Below are 24,766 nucleotides of genomic sequence, written 5' to 3' on the forward strand. Positions count from 1 at the left end.
ATAATGAATCAGGCTTTGAGCTGGCAAGAACGCCACAGAACCAGATGCAGGCTGTGAATCAGCAGCTTTGGAATGCCAGCACAGAAAGAATGGCAATAATGATCCAAGGGGACACAAGAGGCATGCAGAAACAGTTCCAAGACCATTTTAGCAAAACCACATGTTTCTGATATATATACACATATTCCTGTGATGATAATGTCTCAAACACTTTCTAGCTTTGTTCCCCAAAGCATTGAGGTCCAAGAATGTTCCTGAGATCCTGAACAGATAAAATCTTCTGCTAACCAGACGCTAAGGCAAAATTTAGCATAAAACCCCTCACACTTTAGACAAGCCTATTTGCTGGAGGATGAAGGAAAAACACTGAATTACTGCTATTTAGTATCCAAAATCTGAATTTCATGGGCTGACTTCTGCTCTGGCTGGAACTGCAATGGGCTGAGGACCAAGAGGAGGGAAGCAATCCCGTGCTCCTGGGAACATGGTGCTGAGTATAGGATTCCTTTCAGCGGGTGGGGATAAGAGACATGTTGTGGGCAAGAGCAGCATTTGTCCCCAGCTAACTTTGGCTCTTTGCTAAACAGTCTCAGGATAGATGCGGTCCAGCAGGAGGGATTGGCATGTATCCCTACCCTCACCCTGCTGATTGTGCTCTCTCCTTGGCAATGGTGGACACAGGATTATTGCAGCACTCAGACTTCACTAAAGATCTTTGTGACTCTGTGAAAAGACACTCATATACAGGTCAGTGAGAGTCCTTATACCCTTTTCTTCTTGGCAGTGTCACTCATTTCTTCTCTCCTATAAGGGATACCAAAACACCATTTGGCATCCTTGGTCCATCTGAATGTATAGGCCCTGTGCCCTCCTAGAGAAAAATCTGATTGTGTTCAGTAAAGAAAGCAAATGAAGTTTCTGTTTCTGGAAATGGGAATAGCACATAATGCTGCTGGAAGAATTACCTTTCATTTTGTGAGATAAGCCAGACTTCTGGAAATTTTGCAAGGGTACGAATATATCTGCTTAACTTCAAACGGCACTTACTGATTTGATGATTAATTTTCATTTTATTTCCTTTTTCATATTGGCCATAAAATCCCCACCCCTTTTTTTATAAAAGTCTAAAAATCACCTTTCCTTCAACTTTCAGCCTAGAAAAAAAATCCTTTATAAGAATTGGTTACCCCTATCAGCTGACTGACTGAGAGTAATAGACTGACTGGACTGCTCTGCTCAGCATACAAAGAGGCAATTGTCAGTATTCAGAAAACACCTCAACACTTCAAACATAAATCACATGAAAGGACCTTCATGGTGACCAGATGGGTAGTTGGCAGGAGGAGGACTGACAGCAATGAGAAGCCTACCCTCTCTGTGTTTATAATTACCACACAGGCTGCTCAGGATATTTGTACTTCCTTCTTCCTGTGGCTCTGCTGTGAGCAAAGTCAAACATCTTTATGGCTTCCATAGTCTACCTGAAGATGCATTTTTCTTGAAAACCATTTCAGCATTATGAGCGAGGAATAATCCTGTCACCAAGGAAGCAGTACTTGGTTTTTTATTTCAATTAAAAATTAGTTCTAGCTTTGGCTAGATCCCCACATTACTTTGGTCTAGTGCAGAATAATAGTATCTCTTTGCAGAGATCAGGATAGCAACTCTTGTCTATGCTACTGGAATCTCTGGATGTATTGTGTGCAGTTCTGGTGTCCTCAACATAAAAAGAACATGGAACTGTTGGAACAAGTCCAGAGGAGGGCCACGAGGATGATCAGGGGACTGGAGCACCTCCTGTATGAAGACAGGCTGAGAAAGTTGGGGCTGTTCAGCCTGGAGAAGAGAAGGCTGCATGGAGACCTCATAGCAGCCTTCCAGTATCTGAAGGGGCCTACAGGGATGCTGGGGAGGGACTCTGAATCAGGGACTGTAGTGATAGGACAAGGGGTAATGGGTTGAAACTTAAACAGCAGAGGTTTAGATTGGATATAAGGAAGAAATTCTTTACTGTTCGGGTGGTGAGGCACTGGAATGGGTTGACCAGGGAGGCTGTGAATGCTTCATCCCTGGCAGTGTTCAAGGCCAGGTTGGATGAAGCCTTGGGTGATATGGTTTAGTGTGAGGTGTCCCTGCCCATGGCAGGGGGGTTGGAGCTAGATGATTTTAAGGTCCTTTTGAACCCTAACTTTCTATGGTTCCATGATTCTATGTAGTTTGGATGAAGACAGGAGAGGAAAAATAACGAAGTACCATGAGAATTTCTAGAGTTCCATTATGCTCTTCAGCTGAAAAATCCCATCCAAGATGGTAATACATTTCACTGCGGTTTGTAGTCAGGGGGAAAACATTGTTTTCAGAGAACAATTACACAGCACTGTTAGTTATGCTGGCACTGTACTGTGTTCTGAGGCATACAGTTAAATTACTGTCTTTTCAGTCCCATTATGCCCAAACTAAGATGTAAGAGAATCCTAATAACAGCCTATGTGGGCTTTCTGCACTTACTGCAATTACAGCTGCAACTGTGTGACTGAAGGGAACACCAGCAGCAGTTTTCTCCCACTGCACCTATATCTCACTCCTAACTTGAAAAAACATGGGTAGGATGAGCAACTTACATCACTGTTCTGTTCACCCATTGGTCACTGCTGCCCAGATTGATTACATGCATGCCAAAATGGTAGTTTGGGCACTGAGGACAGACAACTCTGTGCTGGGAACTGGCCTATTGCTCCTTGCAGAACACTAAGCAAATACCTGGCAGTAATACACTGCTGATGGCAGAGTTGACCTGAGGTGTTTGTTAGAAGCATAAGGTTATGCCTCCCATTGCAAAGCACCTGGGCATTTTAGAAATTTTGAATGTTTTTTTTTTTGTAATGTTAAAGCATGTAAGGCAACTGCTCAAAGCTCTGCCTATTTTTGTTCCAGTTACTGAAAGGGGAACCTAATCTTGGCCTCATATAAAAATAAAAGCTGGTTCCCATTCCACACCTTTCCTCTGTTAAAAGAAAAAGCCTTGAAATAATATAAATCAAAATAAATAAGTCAGAATAAAAAACTGCCAATTGTATTTCACATGCAGCTGACCCTGCTATGCCCTCTAAATATATACAGACAGTATGTGATCTTCTTTCATCACTTGTTTAGGTAATAAAGACGTTTTGTTCTCCAAAGTAAAAGGCAGAAAAAAGCAAAGTAAAAATGTAGTAAAACCCGAACAAACTCTATGCCTAATAGATAGTATTTGCAGGACAAATAAAGCAGAACTGTTTGCAACTGTTTCTGGAAAGTTTATGGGTTTGGATATTATCTCACTGAGTAGAAAATGACTGAGAGATGGAAACATGAAGAGAGATTTCATCTGTGAAAGTATGAGACTTCAATGAATGGATTAAAATAAGATGATCTCTGTCTTGAACTAGAGATCAGGGATATCCCTCTGTGTTTGATTCTTTGCCAGTTGTGCCACTGGGACTTTGTCTTTGCACTTGTAACCCTGGCAGAGAAATGGCATGCAAGGAGAAAAGTGCCAGAAAGGCTCATTAATGCCTATGTAAATAGCAGCTCTTGCCTTGTATGGGCACAGGGAAATATTCAGTGAATGCCCCAGCAACCTCAACACTGAAGGACACTATATTGCTTTACAAACTTTATACAGACATACAAGGTAAGATTAAAATGCATCTGCAAAATAGCTCAGACTGTTCTGCATGTAGAATTACCCAATTAATTAACATTTTGATATTGAAAGGTTTTTTCACATGCACCCCAAGCTAACCACTAGCAGTAAAAAGCCAATACTTGGAGTCTGTTTGTACAAAAGGCAGCGGATGCAGAGCAAACACAATGACTGTGAGTTTGGCTGAGACTGCATGTTCTTTCCACAATTTCATCTGGTTACATCCCCCAAGCTGAATTGCAAGATCAGAGATGACAATGATAATTTCAAATTGAGAAGCAAAAATACATCCCTTAAGAAAATAAATCAGTTTTTACTTTCCAAAATGAATGAAAAAGGTTTCTGCAGAGACTCATAGTAGTTTTTGCAGAATTGCTCATGGTAGATTGTCAGACAGGCAATCAGCATATTGTGAACCTGATGTCTGTGATTTAAATGATGTAGCTTGATAGGGCAAATATTTCAAGTTTTGTCAATAATATATTTGTTCCTCTGACAAAATAATCAAGCATTCTGTTGAAAAGGGCATTTTATTGTGGCAATCTCAGAAATAACAGAACAGTTCTGATAGACATCCACTGCATTCATTTGCACAGTTGAAAGGCAAATCATCTGTCATCTGATTATCTCCATGACAGCCCTGAAGCTCCATTAACAGTATTTGAAAATATAACCAAGTGTAATGCAGTCAAACATCTTGATTGTTGGCAGTGTGTCATCATATGCATGTCATGTTAAGAGATTATACTTGTTCTTCAGTCATCAGTTCGACTCATCTAAAAGCACAATATGGCAAAGCAGGAAAAAAATCAAAAGGAAATTCAGTCAATCTAAATAATTCTTTTGTATTTTGATTTCAGCAAATAGAACTTTCATAGTCATCTTCATCAACTTCCTCCAATCCTTCAGGAAATCCTAACAGGGTTAAAACTAGACAAAAGATCATAGAGATTGCTTGAATGAGGACTATTGTATATTGATCAATCAGTTTATGAGCACTTGCTTTTGGAGTTTGGTATCAGAATTCTAACCTTGAATGATGGGAAATTCATTATTTTCACTTACTACTCAATTGCAACAGTGAAAATATTCTCTTTCTTAAAAAAATGAACTTGAAAATATTGTAGAAATTGTCAAAATATTGATACTGCTCTTCTATTAAATTTATGTTTTGCTCGCACATGCTGAGAGTTTTTTTATTTGATTCTAAATTACTGAAATACATTAAATGGACCATTTCGTAGGCTTTCGTAAGCTAGAGCTTATAAAAATGAACTGGACATTTAGATCCAAAAAGAAAACAGCAAAAATATCCCTAACATAACATACGGCAGCTTATTTTTCATGTGATTGTCTTTATAGTCCCTTTTAAAAGATGATCGTTGATACCCACACAAAACAACATACAAATTAAAAGGAAAATTGTATGACGTTCTCTGCCAGTGGAATGTCTGATTTCAATCGCTGCAGTGGCAAATAAAATACATAGAACACACTAGTAGATAAATTTTTTTAACCCTCTGTGGGGAGATAACTTCACTACATGATACTCTACTTAGGGTTTGTTTTTATTCGAGATGCATTCATTGATAATGATGTTTCTGTTCTTGCCTGGTGGGAAAAGCACATAGAAGCCCATTACTGACAGGCTGTTTAGTCAATCTGTAAAGGATTCCATCTTGAAGCTGCTTTTCCTTCAAATATACCAGAGGCATTTACCCAATTTGTGTCTTTGATGTAAAAGTATAACATGCTTTTTTAAAAAGCTTTAAGAAGCCAGTTTCATTTGGTTTTCTGGTTTGTCTGTTGTTTGTTTGTTTGTTTTTTAATAGAGAAAGTGCGATATTAGGGTGGACAGAACAATTGAGAAGTCATGGCACAGGGAGAGGCAGGGAGGATGTGGCACATGTGTGCCAGAAGTGCAGTCATCACAGAATCCCATAGTAGCTGAGGCTGGATGTAAGCTCTGGAGATCATCTAGTCCCATCCCCTGCTAATGTCCTACTCCTTTCACTATGTACACAAATACCATTTGGTAGCTTCTATATGCTCATAACTCATGTCAGAGTCTAATCAGCCATTTCAGAGGGCTAATGACAGAGCTCTTATAGAAAGTATTTCAGTGTAAAGTTTGAATCGATAGCATTTTAATGGATTCCATTTGATCTTTGCCAAATAGAACCAATCTGATTCTACATCATCTGAACACTTTCCTTCATATGAATGCCAAAAAGCCTCTGTTTTGGAAAAACTGTTCTAAAAAGTGTACAAAATATGTGCAGGAGATCCAAGGCTATCATGTAACTAAAAAGGATGTTCTGAAACGGAGGTATTGCTGCTGTAGGCGGCTTTGTGGAAATGTCCTTATGGTAAACTCAAATCTACATTGAAGAGCTCCATGAGCAAATCATCTGAATAAAATTCTCCCACTTAGGAGTCCAACTCAGTATCCATCCTACCTTGGCATCTAGGATTTGACTATGCAAAGCTACGTTAGTTTCCTTGGGCTCTTTTAGAGTCAACAGGAAGTAGATGTCCAAAGGACAATTTATCTGACCTGTCTTACATTGACATAGATTGCCTTATTGGGTATTTAAATTCGTCTATACACAATAAGAAGACTAGACTAGAAGCTAAAATTCTAGATGCTTATGAGAGGTTAGGTAAAATCTGCTCTAGGTTGTAACTACTGTGGTTGTTTAACACTCTAAGAAGCCTACTGCACAAGGCAAAGTCCAAAAAAGAGATGTCTCTTGATATTTCCCAAAAACCAGAAAAAAGTTATTAGCAGAAGAGCAGTATTACCAGAGACAAAAGCTGATTATATTGGCTGCTTTTTCTTTGTGGAAGCAAAGTAATCTGGAAAAAAATATTAATCAATTAACCAGTTGACAGCAGATTTAAAGTCTTGTATATATGATTTTGTTTATTTTCATGTTGAACCTTGAAGAGACATCAAAGACATGAACAACAGTAATCTCATGGGAAGGCTGCCTGAAGCAGACCAAACCTTTACCCCTTTTTCAGTGTTCTCATGAAGTTACATAAATATACTTGCTAGCATTGCAGTGAATTCTGTTGACCATGTGCAGAAAGGAACAGAATTCAGCTTATTACCTAATACATAATTGCCATGTCTATCTGGAATAAAAAGCAAAGCAAAATTATTTGACACTTGCATATACAGATAAAATCCTTACAGACAAAGAAATGGATTTACTAAGTAATAATCTGTTGTGTTCACAGTTTTTTTCCTCAAGACAGAAATGCTACTTAAAGCAACAAATGTCTATGCTTCAGAGCACACCAGTATAAGGAAACTCCTGTACCTGCATCAATGCATGTAAGGTTTTCTGAAAGGGTTTCCTCTACAATCTTGTATATTTCATAAAGCCTTCAATGATCTTAATAAAGATTTATCCCTGGATTTTATATGGATTTTATAGCTGATTCTGAAGTGATGCAACCACCATGCTAATACTTGTTTTTTTTAAAGACCAAGTCGTGCTGTTGAGCTGTGAGGTACAAGAAAGAAAGGGAATGCCAGCTTCCAAGGCAAAGAGCTGTGCCACTTCTCACATTTACAAACAAAAACAGAAATGTACTTCAGACTGGTATTGCTCTGTTACATTCAACATCCACACATGCTCAGTTGAGAGTTCTCAAAAATTCTTTTATTTGGACAAGAAAGAAGAGTCTGAAGCAGTTCAAATGTCTGGCCTTCCAACCTTAAGAGCACTGTTTCTCATTCTCTGGGGTCAGATCTTATCACAGTCTAGAACAGAGCAACAGAGGACTGAAAGAGACTACTTGGGTCACTGAATAATGTCCTAGGCAATCCAAGAACTGCCACAACAGATAGTTCATCCTAAAAGAGCCATAGAACTATTATATGAACACATCCCAGGTGTCTGTAGACCTGAAACACAAAGGACAAAAGCTGTACCTCTGATGTACCATAAGAAGAAAGCAAGAGCTATCATTTCCCAACATCTTTACAGTAGCAAGAATTGGAAGTAAATTGACCAAAAGTTTCTAAGATGTTCCAAGACCTTCTCACACCAGAAGCAACAGCTGCATATCTTCCCAGGCCCTAAGCCCTAAGCCCGACTCCCATAGCTAATCAACAGAAGTCCTGTAATGGAAGGCTAAAACATTGCAAACACACAGAATTTCCTCTCTAACATGCATTTGGGTACCGGCCCTACTAATAAATTGGATACAAAAGAATAGTTATTTCAAGTTTGAATTCTAACTTCAGGGTCATTCTTATCTGGTTTTGTGATCCCCATCCATAAACTTATCAATCTCCATCTTAAAAACATTTTGAGTTTCTTATAACAATGTACCATTGTTGTCTACCTTTTCCCAGGGAAATCTAACTGTGGGGAATACAATAGGAATATAATGATTTTTTTTTCCTATTAAAACAACATGAATTTGTGTGTTAACCCTCACATTATTCTGTTAAAATTAAACTTCTAAAATAATAGACTGGTCCTGTAGACCAGGCTGTACCTTCCAGCAATGGAAGCAGGATTGATGTATCTGTAATCATTGTAATCTGTAATCCTTGCACAGAAAGGACAGTTGCTCCAGGCAGTCTTCCATAAAAGACTAATACAATTAACATTGTAAATCCTAGATTAAATGCAAAACACATATATGCATATTTTTTTTTTCAAAGCATATTAGGTCTGGTTCTGATGCTGTGCTACTGAAAACCAGGAGATGCTGTTGATGTTAGAAAGAGAATATTTCCAGAAACTGAGAGGGATTAAAGAAGTATTCTTTCCTCTCCCATTTTTTAGTTATTTACTTTTGAATAATGACAAAGGTACATGAAAATGGAAGTGGAAACTTTCTGCACTACAATAACTTCAGTGTATTGTTAATGTTGTTGATGATGTGTCTACCATATAGGAGAATTAAACTGTTGAAGATGGAAAACACCGATATTATTGACTTGGAATAAAAAGGAAGATTATGTTGATGAGGCTTAGAATGAACAGGTAAACAAGATGGAATTTTATAACTAAAACATAAAAGGGTCTGTTCCAGGGAAAACACCTGATAAAGGACTGTGATATCCATACAGACACAAGTTTGCTCACTCTGGCCAGCATTAAGAACAATGTAAACTGGGCCTACAGCATACATGGGCTGTTGATGTCTCATACTAGAAGTCTGACATTAACTTAATAATTTCAAATACATCTTCACTTTTAAAAATATTCCAAAGTACTTTAAAGTCCATCTGTAGAACTATATTACAAGTTATTCTATAAGTATTTCCCTGATTAGAGTGAGTGAAAATATTTCCCATTAGAGTTCAATTTTTCTTTTCCAAACATAAATTTATCTATATCAAGACACTCCTCCACCCCTTTGGGAGCCAATATCAACACAAGACATCAGTACTTGAAGGAAAAAAAATAATTTCTTATGCAAATGAAAATCTCACTGTAAGACTTTAATTTCTGAACAGGCTACAAACCCAGTGTTCATGTGTGCTGTGCTGCATATTTTGAGTAAGCATATATATACATCTGAAGTATGTGAGGAGCAACTAACTTTGATACCCCCAGTGACTACAATGTGACAGTGCAAGCTCCACGCAGACTAATTATCCTGCTAAGCCACAACCAGGTAGAGGTCTGGTGGGTAACAGAAACTAAAGGTCACACAAGGCTTCAAATCTACAGTGGCTTTAATAACCTTTTACAAGCTGATCTGCAAGGTTGCAATGGCCAATGAACCACGTACTTCAGCTTCCTCCCTCTCTGCTCCCAGCCTTCTTTCTCTATCCTAACCTTCACATACTCTTCAGAGTAAAGTAAACTTTTAATCCTACATCACTTAACTGTATGCAGCGGAATGGAGAGAACTATCAGCCATGTGTGCTGTCTGTTAAATGCTTGGCCAGCACAAAGGGCACATAGAAAATACTGATTTTGCTCACATTATGGTATATAAGTTTCAGCTACTACAAGGGGCACCGTTTCCCATTTAAAGGACATAAACCTTAATGAAAACTTCATTATGTTTCCTTCCCTTATAGCTGGTGGGAACCAACCTATATTTGGTGGCAAGCCTAATGCTTTTGGGGGATTCCAAAAATGGAGGCTATACCAACCAAGGAATCCATTTCCATATTTTTCCATCTAAGTGTAAGCCCTGTCTTCACAGCTGTAACCAAGGAAGGAAGCATTCTCTGCCAGGAATGATGATACTAATGTTTCTGGAAGAGGTGTATGTGGACACTCAGAATGCAGTTATTTGAGAGGCGTGGGAATCACAAAGACAATTTCAGTTCCACTGTTCCATTTTTTCTCTTTATATCTGGCAATATTTTATATATAATGTTCTCAAAAAAATTTATGAAAACAACAAGGTTATTGATGTCCAGTGAAGAAAAACAACTTAGAAGTACTGTGGGCAAAAGGATGAACAGCTTTGAAGATTAATCCTTGTCTTAATAACAGAAATAAAAAGGGTTTCAGAAATTGTTCTCAAAGGTCTTTTGTCTTTGCCCATATTATTCACCATTTTGGTAGGCATCATGACAGGAATATTTCTTCCAGACATTTTGACAGCTGGAGTGATGAAGTAGAAAGTATTGTGGCAACTCTGGAAAAAAAAAAAAGTCTCCTGTCATCAGTACCAGAGAAGAGAGGATGTAAGAGACATAAGCATTGGCAAGGAGAGATAAAGAAACAGCGACAAGGTCATACAAACCACAGAATGCAAACCAAATGATCTTTAATGCTGTGAAGGTACTTAAGGAAGAGATAATTAATTAGAGCAAGGAGCAAGAGAGGTTATATGAATAGCTATACTTTTTTTGAACTGCTTGAGATGCCTGCTGGACCATGGGAAAGCAACCAATATACCAGGGAAAACCATTAGAGTGCTGGATAGACAGGGCAGGGCTACTTAGAAGCTGAAAACTGAGCACCTGCATGAATGGAAATATGGATGTGATAGAAGTTTACTTAGGAACACAAAAGTTCTTTAGATGCTGCCAGAAAGTGATTGGTACCTGTCTCATCCATTACCCGATTTTCTTTTCTTTACTCAGGTACTCCTTAGTGTGCTAAATCAGCACTTTAGCACCAAAGCCTCTGAATAACCAAGAACTGCTGCTTTCCCACATAGTAACTCTATGTTGTAAGATCTGGCAAACATCCAGATTAAAAAACAAGACAGACTTCTACTAAAGATCTTAAAGAGCTGATGAAACCTCTGTACCGTACCCAGCACGGTAAACGAGCTTGATGACAATATGACTCTGAGGCAACAGAGAAAACAGTATGAATTGCACTATGACAAATACATGTGTATGCATGCACACACACACCCCCTACCGCACTCCCTTCACTTAGGGCAACTCTCCAGCTAATGAAGACTAAGTTTTCTGCATGCAAGGCACATCCATTTATGGGAATAACAGAAGTCAGCATGGTGAGTCTGTGTGAGGTCAGCAGGAACTTAATATAAAAGGTTGATTTTGAAGCACAGTTGTCCCACACTCTAACCCCCCATGAATAGTTTGTTTACGATTTCCAGAGAAATTTCTTGCCTGTTCAACAGGACAAAGCAATTTCAAACTGGGTTCTGAAGGTCAGCTCCATTCTGCATATCTCATATGCTGTCACCAACAATAATGTTGTATTTTAGATAACTTTGTTGATAAAAGAACTAGAAAATGGTTTGAATTCCTCTCCTTCAGTATTATTTCTGCAGGGCTTATAGAGATTAATGAAATATATTTTGCCAATAGATTTCAGACATAATTTTGAGTATAAGCATGCTTCAAATTTGCTGAGTGAAAAGTTTGTGTATGGTCATCTTTCTAAACAGAATGACACTTAAATGTGAATTTTACAATCACTATGTGTGTGTGTAGTGACTTAAAAGCACCATTTCCTTAAACAGCCATACACCTTGATGTTTTCTGATGTGTGAACTAGACAAAAAGTTGTAGCCAGGTATAATTTTTTCAGACTGTATCAGTGGAAGGCAAACCCCACACATCTGCAGCTGATTCTGCCTTTACTTTTCATTGGCTAATAAAAGTGTTACAACTTTGGCCGATTAGCCACAAGAATTAATAAACACAAAGGAAGGCAAGATGCTAGATCTGCTGAAGCCAGCTTTTAAGGTCTTTCCCTAGGAAATCAACTAGACCATACCAAATAATAACACGTTTGAGCTTTAGCTTTTGAAGAAACATGAAAAGATGGGACTGGGGGGAGGGAGGGGAGAAAGAAAAACAAAAAAAATCAAACCAACACCAAAAACAAACAAACAAAAAAAACCCGGCCCAAACTGGAACAGAAAGACCCAGGGATTTGTTCCTCCACATCCAAGATGGGGCATGGTATATGATTTCTGACACCCTTATAGTCAGCTACATGAGACCACTGGAGACGTTGTGATGGGCTTTAAAGTACACAAGATATATGACACTAATGTATTTTGGTAGATAATATGTATTGTACAGATACATGATAATAATATACATATCTTGAAACTTTTTTATCATTCAACTCACTTTGTATTCTCTCTCTGAGTCTTGGGTCTGAAGGGAAGGCAAGTAAACTATGACATAACCTGGATTATATTAGAGTGGTGTTTTTTGGAACATAAAAGCAGATTAATAAAGCAAGGTGATCTACTCATCATACCAGTGAGGAGCTGTGACTGACACTCTAAAGAAAGCACGATCTTTGGATGTATTATTGATCATAATATTCTCAATGTGACTTATGTCTCCTTTTCTTTTTCTACCATTTACAAGTGAAGAAATAAGCAAGGCTGTATTTTCAAATGTAAATCTCTTATCCATATTTTTGCTACTTCCAGGCAAAGTTACTGGGTACTTTCTTTCTGTCTCAGACAACAGATGCCAGGTGGTTTTAATAGTTGAAAATATAAACAAGGTCCAAAAGTGCATTCCTTCTTCAAAGCATTCAGAGTCAATTCAGGTAGTGAGCTGACAAAATATTTGCATGAATTGTCACAAATTAGCCAAAATGAACATCTAAAATGTGATAATATTCCCAGAACTTTCTTTTGACTTTAATAAGCCTAACACTATTAAAAACAATGTGATCTTGGTGATTAGGAAGAAACAAGGTTTTTCTGTGTTTATTCATTTCTAGTTAAAAAGTAAAAATAATACTGATTTTTAGAATGATTCACAATTTTTGTCAAGAAGAGGTTAACATGTATCAACAGAGGCATCCTCAAAGGATGTTTTCACCCTTCTACTTCATATAAAAGCCTGAACTTGATTGAGACAGGAGGTACATTCCACATCAGACTGTTTGCTAGAGTGAAAACAAGCTTTAGAACTTTGTAACTGAATAAGAGCTTCAGACAATCCAGTTGGACCCCAGTTATGTCTTAGGCCACTAGACTCCATCCACCAAACTGCTAATCTCAATCGTTTACTTATTGAGTTCCTCAAGCTGAGTTGACCAGATGCAGTCTGTTCATGAAAAGACTTTAAATTGTATTTGAATAAACTGTCTGAACACAAAATTTTGTCAGGCTATTATGCTAGACTTCATAAATCATCTTAATAGCTTTACTGACGGAGTATGTTACAAGCCGTGAAGAGTTTTGTTTGAGGTACTGTACACAGTATCTGGCAGATGAATTACTCTTTTGTCCTAGAAATTGACTTGCAAATTTGGAATAAATTTGACCCAGAATGCACCTTAAATTCTCAGAAGCCATCTGTTATATTTCCACAGCACACTGCAAATTAAAATGAGAAGAGTACTTGTGTTTGCATTAGGAACACCAAATGTCAACAAGTACTGTCGACTGATGAATTTCAGAATTTAATTCTTTAAAGGGCAGCAGGAAGCAGCTTTAATTTGCTTCTCCACAAACACCTGTTTTAAAGATCTATTCAAATATGTAATATTCTTTCAAGACCAAATCAAGATCGCTTTAACTCTGCTGGAACAATTCTGATGGCTAATTACATCATTATCCAGATATAGCTTCACTGTAAGGCTCAGGTTTGCCCAGTTTCCTTTGCTAAATATGCTTTTATTGCTGGGAAAGACTGGAGATCTAAAGGAGCTGTAAATCATAAAAGAATTTCTAGAGTTTTATTGCACAGATCACAAATGGGAGGAAACATGGTTAGCGAATTAACAAACACAAATCTGGTAGATAAATCACTTCTAGTAAAACACATGGGTCTTTACTGGGAAACTTCAACAAACTTATTTATCTGATAAAGAAAATGTATTTGATTTATATAGTCATACTGAGCTCAAACACCAAACAGAAACATTCACTTTTTATGACAACTAAAGTATCATTTTTTCTCATTGCAATAGATTAAATAGTCTTTTACCCTAAATTACAAAAAAATGCATGTTACAGACATTACATAGCAATACATAAGACAGTAAATATATTCCCAGTTGGCAAAGAGTGCTCTTTAACTGCAATGAAATGGAAACTTACCAGGATGCTTGGTCTCCATGCAATTTTCCAGAAGGTGACACCACATACTCAAGAGTGACATTTTGATATATGTTAGTGCCAACAGAGATAACATACTGTCCTCTTTGAGCACACTGCATTGTTGTGTCAGACTTTAAGTAGGTCATGTGAAAGAACGGCTGCTATTTTGAACAGCAGATCAGAGAAGAGAAACTTCATGACAGAACCCCTGAAACGGATATGAGAGCATGTATGTTCAGTTCAGCAGAGCTCATTTAGCATGGCCTCCCCAAGCCAGTACAAGAGATACCATCAGACAGTTCTCCTATGAGTTCACACAGAGCTGAGTGCTTTGAAGGGCACAGTTTCTTCTACATAGCTCATACATGCTGACATTTTTTGTTTCAACATAGTTAAAATGAGTAATTACCTACTCATGGGTTTGTGTTGTCTTTGTGGATTGCCTGACATCTGAAACATTGAACAGGTAAGCAAGTCCAAGCATCTTTTTTCTTGAGAATCACGTCATTATGATGTTTATTCCTCTACTGAGATGTCCTTACATTACTTACCGTCTGTCAGCAAATGTAGCTAATGATACATCCCCTTCGCTTTGATTAATCAGAACTAGGAGCTTAAATACAATGGGCAAAGGATGTCTCAGCACCTGAAACATGTAATAATAATGAAATTTTTCATTTTATACCAAACATTTCTTTTTCCTCACGTATAAAAGCAAATTATTGACAAAGTAGGAAACAATTTACACATCTTTCATAAAACTAATAACCTCCTATCAGAGGAAATCTGTGAGGATCCAAATCCAGCAGCTATATATGAACAACCCTAGCCATCAGCTTGCTAATAATCCCAGAAATAGTTGTTAGATGCATTAATGTCTCTTGCTCACTTCAATACAAAGTAATAATTTCTTAAACAGCAAACAACAAAAAATGCTTTCAGACTTAAAGGCTAATAACAATTATGTTTAAAACATTTTATTGAAAATACAAACAAGCAGAGCTTTACAGCAAATGTCTATGTATATGATATCCTGGACATAGTGGAGCAGCACTACACCTTCTGCAGACTGAGTATGATTCTTGGCTTTACTAGACAGCTAGGTGGGGAAGTGTAACTGGTGCTGCCCTGTATAAGACAGCACAGCCCTGCTGAATTTTTAATCACAGCAGAAAAATACACATGCTACAACATGAACCTAATTGAGAACACCTAGCTTACCTCTTAAGTTACATGAAGCACTAAAACATTTTTCCTACTACTGTGTGAAAAAAAAGATGCAGAGGTGAGACCTCACTTGGAGTATTGTGTGCAGTCCTGGTGTCCTCAACATAAAAAGGACATAGAACTGTTGGAGCAACTCCAGAGGAGGGCCATGAGGATGATCAGGGGACTGGAGCACCTCCCATATGAAGACAGGCTGAGAAAGTTGGGGCTGTTGCATGGAGACCTCATAGCAGCCTCCCAGTATCTGAAGGGGGCCTACAGGGATGCTGGTGAGGGCCTCTTCATTAGGGACTGTAGTGATAGGACAAGGGGTTGAAACTTAGAACAGCAGAGGTTTAGACTGGATATAAGGAAGAAATTCTTTACTGTTAGGTTGGCGAGGTACTGGAATGGGTTGCCCAGGGAGGCTGTGAATGCTCCATCCCTGGCAGTGTTCAAGACCAGGTTGGATGAAGCCCTGGGTGATATGGTTTAGTGTGAGGTGTCCCTGCCCACGGCAGGGGGTTGGAAATAGATGATCTTAAGGTCCTTTTGAACCCTAACTATTCTATGATTCTATGAAACTACATTAGGTCATATTCAGTCATGGAAGTCTGAAGCAGTGCTCACCTCACACGCCTACCCTAAGTGAAAACACATCACTGAAATCCCTAAACCAAGGAAGGTCTAGAAAATGCAAGGATGCCTGATTTGAGATGGTCCCTGTTAAAACTCACAATCTTTCCCCCCTTTTTTTAATGAAAAAGAGAGTATTTTTAAGGGAAGGACGTTGTTACTCCAAGTTATTCTGGCCTACTAAAATTTACTCATTAAAGAGGAAGGCTCCCTCTTTTTTTACTTCAAGGCTATTTGAAAATTTTCCAGTACAAATCATGATTTCTGTCAGGAAGCAGACTCAGCCAAGCTGTCAGTTTGTACTCGTCCTGGTCTGAAAGTTCAAACCTGGACGCAAGAGGTACAGTTGTAAACCCCTGATCATGGTTCTTGAGAATCCCTGCTGTACCTAGTGTTTTTTTGTCTAGATAACAGTCCATTAGTTTTGATTGCCCATAACTCAACCCCCCTGTAATGAATAAAAAAACTTGCAATAATCTCAGCTTTAAAACAGAAAAAGACAACTCAGCAAATTCTTTATTTAGATGGGGATGAGAAGGTGACGAGAGGACCTGTAACCCACGTGACACCCAAAACTGTGACCTGGAATGTCCCTGACCCCCTCCCCCAAAGAACACTGCCTGCTTCCCAGGTACGTGCGACAAGGCTCGCGAGCAATTCAGGAACCATTCCCAGTTCCCTGATGCCTGCGAACACCTCACGGAAGTGGAAAAAAACCTCAAAGCTCAGCAAAAAGAAATAGCGTAATTTTCTATCTCAACTGTCCGCTTTACGCCTTTACCTCAGAGCCGGCCTCTCCTTTTCTAGGCGCACTTACAAACCCGGGCTCTAACTGGGCCTGTGCAGCTGGCGGCAGGCCCGTGTCGCTACCCCCGCCCGTACCAAGGCCGATGAAACCCCCCCCCCGGGGCGGTAGCCCCCCCCCGCCCCGTCAGAGCTACAGCAGTGCTCGCTAGTTCCGCTCCCCCCAAGGCGGCTGGGCAAGGTTTCACCCCTGCTCGCAGCACCGCGGCTGACGGTAACACCAACTACACGGCCGCCAGCCCACCACCCTATATCGCCAGCTCCGCTCCCCATTCCGCGGCAGGTATCCCCGGAAACCCCCATCGCACCGCCCCCTGTCCCGGGAGTCCCCGCCCCCGGGAAGCTCTGCCCCCCGGGTCAGTGGCAGCCATCGCGCGCTTGCGCTGTGCAGTCCCTGTGCTAGCGGTGACGGGGGCGGGCCTGGGAGCTGCAGCGGATGACGTCATCCCCCCTGTCCCGCCGTCCGCGCCGCCTCTGCCGGGTGAGAGAGGGCCGGGACTTGCCGGCTTGCAGGCGCCGCCATGGCTGCCATATTGGGGAGGAAGTGAGAGCGGGAGGCGGCGGCGGTGGCCAGGAAGCAGCCCTTCCCTTTTCCCTCCTGCTTCGGCGGACGCAGGCTTCCCGGCAACGGCGGTTTTTGAGACCCCCGGAGCGGGCGGTGTAGAGGCGGCAGCGGGTGGTGGCGGAGCTGAGCGCCCCGGAGGCGGCGTTGGCCTAAGATGGCGGACCCGGCGGAGTGTAACATCAAAGTGATGTGTCGCTTCAGGCCCCTCAACGAGTCCGAAGTGACCCGTGGCGACAAGTACATTGCCAAGTTTCAGGGCGAAGACACCGTCGTCATCGCGGTGAGGGGCCGCCCCGGACCTGAAAGGCGGGGGAAACGCCGGGGGAGGGGGTGTCTGGGGTCGGCGGGGTCAGATACTGCGGGGATGGGTGCGGTGTGAGGAGAGAGGGCAGGGCTGAGGCTATCGGGAGCCCCCGCGGGCGGGGACGCCGCGGGAAGAGGGGTGGCCTTTTTGGAGTGGGCTGAGGGGGAAGGGAAGGAGGGCAGGCAGAGCTGTGGATGAGGCCGGACAGCCTGGATGGGGCAAAGAGCTCGGAGCCGGTGGGGGCAGAGGTCCCCGGGCAATAGGCTTTGGGTTGTGGGGGCATGTCAGAAGTATCAGATCAGGAAACCTCTGACAAAGGCTCTAGCGGAAGGCTTGCGACTTGCGGCGAAGCGTGAGGTTTCGGTGCCGAGCCCGAGCCACAGGGCACGTTTCAGTGTGCCCGCAGAAGACGCGTGAATTGCGAGGTGGAGAGTAACAGCCGAGCCCTGCAGTGTGTTCCCCGGCTGGGTTGTCTCTGGTGTTGGCGGTGATGGGTTTGACCGCATAAATACAGGCTCAAAATGCCTGCGCTGGGGCTACCATCGAAGTAATTGGCTACAGAGAGTTTTTTGGGACGAAACCGCAGAACTGTAGTGCAGGCTTCTGTTCAATGGTGCTTGTGATCTGTAAATCAGTCTTGGGCTAATAACTTTGTTTTCAGTAAGAATAAACAGTCAGTTTGGCTTATTACATGTTTATAAATGTATTTTAACCGAAGTCACCTTGCAAAGTATGAGGCCTATTACAAAACAATCTGTATGCTACAGGATAAGATAATCCTTTCCTTTTTGTTCAGTGTTTCATATTTAGCTACAAAGTGGAGCTGGAATATAAAATTGCAGTAGTTTATTGACTGGTTTTGTCTGTATTGTACAAGCACACTTCATTCCCAGTGTTTGTTTTATTCTTGATGACTTCTAATTTGTTTTAATGTAAATACTTTTCTTTCTAGAGTCAGTGGTGGTTCTGCATTGCTGAAAGTAACTTAGATGTCAGTTATATATCTTCAAGTTTTGTTTTTTATATTGTTTCTTGAGGCTACCAATAAGAGCTTTTTCACACAGTATCTGAAGTTGAGGTGATTAAATAAAATACTTTTTTTAGTGTGACTTACTAAATACTGGTGCTCTAGTCCGTAATTCAGCTGACTTTGTCAATAAAATGTGGGATTCCATTAGTCTGGAGCTGCAAGAATGATAGCATGCTTGTGAAATGAGGTAATTTGGGTTTATTTCATCTGGCAAGTGAGTGTTTTGGAGTGCGTATCTTCTTTCTGAGGTTGTACAGGTAAACTTCTCAGAGTAAGGAGCCAAGTCTGGAACATGGAAAATTTAACCAGAACAAATGATCTCGTTTCCATCAGTGAATACCCATTCATTATGATTCTGTGTATTCTGTTTAAAATCCACAGTTAAGTTTAGAAACTTGATGTGTTCTGACTTTCTAAAAACAATTTTTTCACATCATCTTTCATTAATTCTAGTCTAAAAAAAACCTTACATTATTTAACTGCTTATTAAGTACACTTAAAAATATCTAAAATGTAAATTGAGCTGAGGTGGTGCCATGTCTGAATATGACAGTCTGATGGCATGCTCCTGTGGGATTATGGAGGGCTTGGGGTTAATATTTACTGTTACAACTGTACTTGGGTGTTTTCTGCATTGGTAGAAATGACAACAAAAAGTCCTTAGGTTCAGGACTTGCTGTATCTGGCTTTGGGAAAAATGGCCCCAGAAATTATATTGGGTAGCAGTGGCAGTAGTTGTGTTCTGTTTCACAAAATCTTAACAAAGGATTGATGTTCTGTGATCTTTGTTTTTATAATGATAGGTATATGACCAGATCAATGTTCTCAGTGTTATGACTTCTCTAAAACTGTTGAGACAATTACTTTAACTTGATGGTTGGGTTTCTTTGTTGTTGGCTTTGGGTTTGGTTGTTCGGGTTTGCTTGTTTTCAGGGTTTTTTTTCCATTTTTATGTTTAACAACCTGAGTTTTTCCAAAGTTGTGGACCTTTCAACCTGAGGCTGTAGCCAGCCACCTCATGTGTTTGTGTGAATGTGTCTGTGTTGTAGAATTGTCCGAGGGAGGATAGAAGCAGAAACAGCCTGTCTCATTAAACAGTTTCTAAAAACATTCCCCAGTAAGCTGTGTGTTCGGTTTCTTTCAGGTTTTTCATTTCTGCCTCTATTGCTGCATGTCATACTGGCTGCCTGTTGAACAGTAATGGAGGCACTTTTTTTTATAGCTGGTTTCCTCAGCTGCCTGCAAGACTCACACCCTTTCTGTGTACCTGGATCTGTGCTGAAACAGTGAAGGCGTCCTTAATAATACTTGGGAGTTGCCTGTAATGGTAGATACGTGAAAACTGGGAGAGGGTGGAAGCAGGGCTTATACCAGACTGCAAATTTGACTCCTCTGTGGAGGAGGGTGGGAAGGGAAGTCAATGACTGTAACCAAACCCTCCTTCTTCCTTGACTCCCCTGTCATCTCTAAGCTGTCTGTCCTCCCTTCTTTTCCTGTCTCTTGTGTAGGAGGAGTCACTGGCATGATTGTCTTTCTGGACAAGTGAGTCGTTTTGTGTTAGAGAAAATACTTGTTTTAATTGTAGCTAGTATAGAACAGCAATTTGAGGGGATGTATAGTGCTGGTCTGTTTTAAAGACTCTGAAAATGTATTGTCCTTCCTCAGGGCAAAACTTTTTTAACTTGTAAAGAGCTTTTAAAATATTAATTAATGGTAGCTTCTTTCCAGTTTAATATTTAATTTTTTTCCCTAATGGTTCTTCCTGTCAAATAAAAATAAGGGAATTACTAAAACAGATAATAGGATGACTTGTTATGAGTACATGGCTTTTATGTTAAATGTTATAAATGTACCTATTTACAAAAATTAGTAGCAGTTTGCTTATCGGTTTCAGGCTTTTGCAAAAGATGAAACAGGGAAGAATAGAAAGCTTATAATATATATATGTCCTTTTTTTTCAGATATAAACCTACTTGTAATTGAGTAGCTTTATAATTCTGCATGACATCTCTATACTTCTTTCTTAAAGACATTCCTATACCTAGTCTTCCTCATTTTAAAACTGTCCAGAAGTTGAGGTAGATAACTGAATACAGTGGCACTCAAGGACTCTGGGCTGAAGCCTCAACTCTGAACAGTACTATTACATGACTGAAGTGGTGAGGTATTATGGGCATTCACACAAATTGGCAGTATTCTGCTGTTGTCCGAGTCTTTATTGTAGTTATCATAGTATATTCCTTAGTTTTATGGCTTTGAAGAGAAAATTGTGGCTACCTGTTTCTATTTTCATATTGGTTTAGAGTTTGTTTTGGGTTTTTTTTTTTTTTAATGAAGATCACTTGTTAATGCAACTTTTGGCAGCAAGATATTGAAAAGGAAAACCTAATTCAACTGTGTTGCTGACAGGCTGTGCTGGACTGTATGAATGCAAGAAGCAAGGTGCACTCTTAAAACAACTTTAGGTATTACTTGCTAGTGAAGAAAAGCACTTTAAAAATCAGAAACACAAAGGAAAATGCTTCATGGCTACAGTGGGATTTGAAGCATGCATCAGAAATTGTAGTCTGTAGCTGAAACAATAGTATTCCTACAGTGTTACTCTTATTTTACTTCATCCCATGATATGATAGATAATAGAGACATTTTACAGGTAATACTCATAAAATGATTTAAAAGAAAGCAGCTATTCTAGTTTACGGTAATGTGTAAAGGGAAAACTGTACTCCTTGACTGCTGTGCCACTTAGAAGCACCTCAATCATATTTTGCTTTTGTCTAAAATTCACTGACAATTTTTATGCCAGCAGTGCTTGCTTTTCTCTTTAGAAGAAATTTAGTAAGTAAGTAAATCTTGGCTGAAACTTTTGTTCCAAAATTACACTCTTGTTTTGATGCTGGAAATTGAGTTTCTAGTCACATTTTTTGTTTGTTTTTTATAAAATTGCATGGTTTCTGTAACAGTAAATAACTGCTGCAAAAGTTGATACAGGAGTTGCAGTATTCTCACAGAAAAAATAGGACAGAAAGAGCTGCATTCTGCATTGGCTACAGTTTTGTATGTGTAGAGATAGGACAAGAAGAAAATTTGTTTTCATTATCCTAAAAATACTAATTTGGAAGAGTGCCTTTTCACGCATTCACGGTGTTGGACTCCATTAGGTGTGTCAAAGCAGCAGTACCTTAGCTTAGTAATAGGAAGAACTGAGTCAAGTATTTGACGTAATACTTTCCAGAGATTGATTAGTGTGCAATTTTTCTTTTAACATAGTTCATGCTGATAGGAAGAATGCTCTTTAACAAAGATGCAGAACTTTAGGGGAAGATAAGCTCATTACTTACTACTTCAACCTCTCACCAAGAATAATCTAACTTGGGTGGTGTAACAGTGTTTTAACTGTCCATTCTAGCAATAAATAGCAAAGAGCATCTGGGTATATTGTGGCATTAAAATACACTACTGATTTTTCAAGTAAATTTTCATTACTGCCTTTTGCTGCAGATATTAATGCATAAAAAATAAGGAGAATGTAGGTAATAATAGAGATAACCAATTCTTGTAGCTTATGGAAACTTATAACAGTAAAATAAATAAATAATTTCTGTGGAAATAACCTTAAGTGTTTCTTGGACTTCTGAAGTAGTATTTAAGTCTAGTTTTCATCACAGATTTTTTGTGTAGAGGTCATTGAACGTACTGTACAAAACCTAACTTTCATGAAGAAACTCATGCATGCATGCTCCAGTTCTTGTATAATTTAGATGAATTGAGCATCCTTTTATATAAGGATAACTGGTAGCTAGTCTTCAAGTTAACTGTGGTACTGTGTTCTTGAACTTAAACGCTTCATTAAGATTCAGTTTTAACTACTGAGAAATCATGTTGGCAAATATAATTTTTTGAGGGCTGAGAGAATGGTTGCAGTTTTTGCTGTGGGATCATATCACTTCAGTACAAGCAAGTGTAGGAGCTGAAACTGTCTTGCAGTTGGTTACTGGCTACTCAAGGAGTGAATGTAAATGTTGAATATTCTCTGTTCAGAGAGAGGAAGACAGGTTCTGCTTGTTCATTTGATATTTTGTGTTGCTTATGTCATGTGTGTTAAATTGTCATTAAGATTTGAGCAATGCAGAAAACTTCTGGATGTGTTAGAGCAGCATCACAGTAGTGACACTGTTGCTACCACTGTCATGAACACCCTGTGGTAATGTTACTTGGACCTTTTGTATTTTCAGTTCATAGTATCTCATTGTTTACTACTTGGGGAAGAAAAGGCATCTGATATAGAAAAAATATCTGATGCTTTAATCTTTCTTGAGTAATCTCTTAAAGGTAACAAGATGATTTCTAGGGCAGGGTAATCTGTGTAATACTGTTCTAGCTTTGTTTACAGCAGAAAGTAGACTGTAAAAAGAAGTGGTGAGACATAGATGTTGTATGTCAGATGTCAAAGATGTGAAACCATCCTGAGTGGGAGTAACCTGTATTCTTAAAACATAATTATCTTGGAACCTGCTTGGCTAAACCTACTGATTCAGTGATGATGGAGCAGGGACATGTCTCTAATGTGGGTTTTCATAGGTGTGATAAATGAACTGTGACCTTGGATCGGAGGGAGATACATAATCGGGTTTTTGAGTGCTTTGAAATTGTATTGTGGCTTCATCTAAGAAGGTATAAGCAAAAGGACGTGTAAACAAATATTCTACTTTCCACCTGCAAGGGATGGGGAAGTGACAATTGGTGTAAACATGACCTCTCTGAGCATTCATTGGCCAGAATTACTGCATTTTGTGGGTGTGTTGATAGCAATTGTTAGCTTGAGGGAAATTGGAATTTGTCATGTGCCTAGCTGCTTTCACTGTATAAATAAACAAAATCAATTAAAGGCATTACTATATGAGTGAAGGCCTTGCAGCTTGGTTTTCTGTTCTTACTAGTCCAGAGCATTCTTCATATGTGCTGTTCTTTATATTAACATTTTATAAAATGGGAGAGACTATAATTATATGCGATACTGTAATTTGGCTCTTTTCTCTCATGAAGACAATTAAATGGCGAATGGCAAGTAGGTAGTCTACAAGTATTCTTTGTTTATGGATTATTCTCAAATTAGTAAACAATTTTCCTTTAACACAGATAAAGAAGAGCAGTTCAATTTGGTCAAGCTTTGCTTGGCAGAAGAAAAAGAAACGCGAATCCTCTAAACAGTGTTTCACACTTTGGAGGAGGAAAGCTTTTTGAGAACCTGCTGCAAATACCTGCAGATTGCAGGCTGGTGCAGGCTGACCCTACAGTTCTTTAGAAACTGCTCTACCAGAAACTAGGCTTGAATAATTGTTTTATTTATTAAGTTGGATTTTGTAGAAGTAAATAAAAAAATCTGCTGTCTGGCGTCAGAAATATTCTGTAGTAATAATAAATACAAAACAATGTATGTATATATATCCACACATTCAGACACATACATGATGCAAAATAAAGTGTGTATTTTAATGTACTTTTCTGTTGGTAACAGCAAAGATCAGATATGTTGATCTGTGAGAAATAGTATTGTTAATACTTGCTGCATAGACTGTCATAAGAGTGTATCCAAGAACTTTCCCTAAGTCTTCAAAAATCAATTGAATTGGAATAATTGTCATCTGAAACAATAATTTGGAGAAGATCTAAGTCTTGCAAGTATAAACACACAGACTGCTAATGCTCCAGAGATTATTTGCTGTGACTTTGAACACTTGCTTTCTTGCTGTATTTTTCCAATGTGTAATGGTAAATATGATCCTCCAAAATGGCATTATTTCAGTGCATGTAAATATGCACTCAAGCATGAAACAGATCTGATTAATATTTAGTGATATAGAAAAGTAAATGTAGCATAGCTGGTTGGTATCTGAAGTTGGAGGCTTTTTGGAACTCCAGTTGCTAGTGAGAAAGAAAATATATAGCTAGTGTTATCTTTTCTAGAATCACCTTTTTATGTAACATGTTTTCAGTCTTCATTTCCTTACCTGAGGTTTACTTGGACTTATTAGTTGTCTC

At 39.3% G+C, this 24,766-nt stretch overlaps 1 protein-coding gene and 1 long non-coding RNA gene across 3 annotated transcripts in view; one reads left to right on the forward strand and one right to left on the reverse strand.

Moving 5' to 3' along the window:
* LOC115947126 (uncharacterized) overlaps positions 1 to 14,418 on the reverse strand; it is a 34,411-nt gene extending 19,993 nt beyond the window's left edge. The window contains exon 1 of the long non-coding RNA XR_004081080.2: positions 14,180 to 14,418. This is a non-coding gene — a long non-coding RNA (uncharacterized lncRNA). The remainder of the gene's footprint in view (positions 1 to 14,179) is intronic.
* Positions 14,419 to 17,298: 2,880 nt separating this feature from the next.
* KIF5B (kinesin family member 5B) overlaps positions 17,299 to 24,766 on the forward strand; it is a 32,585-nt gene continuing 25,117 nt past the window's right edge. The window contains exon 1 of one of the 2 annotated variants that reach the window (XM_031052439.2): positions 17,299 to 17,670. In XM_031052439.2, coding sequence (XP_030908299.1) covers positions 17,545 to 17,670 — 126 coding nt within the window. In that variant the 5' untranslated portion in view covers positions 17,299 to 17,544. The remainder of the gene's footprint in view (positions 17,671 to 24,766) is intronic. The other variant, XM_005153005.3, reaches the window with a different exon arrangement.

The sequence above is a fragment of the Melopsittacus undulatus genome, chromosome 1 (assembly GCF_012275295.1).
Source record: "Melopsittacus undulatus isolate bMelUnd1 chromosome 1, bMelUnd1.mat.Z, whole genome shotgun sequence".
NCBI classification, from domain to species: domain Eukaryota; kingdom Metazoa; phylum Chordata; class Aves; order Psittaciformes; family Psittaculidae; genus Melopsittacus; species Melopsittacus undulatus.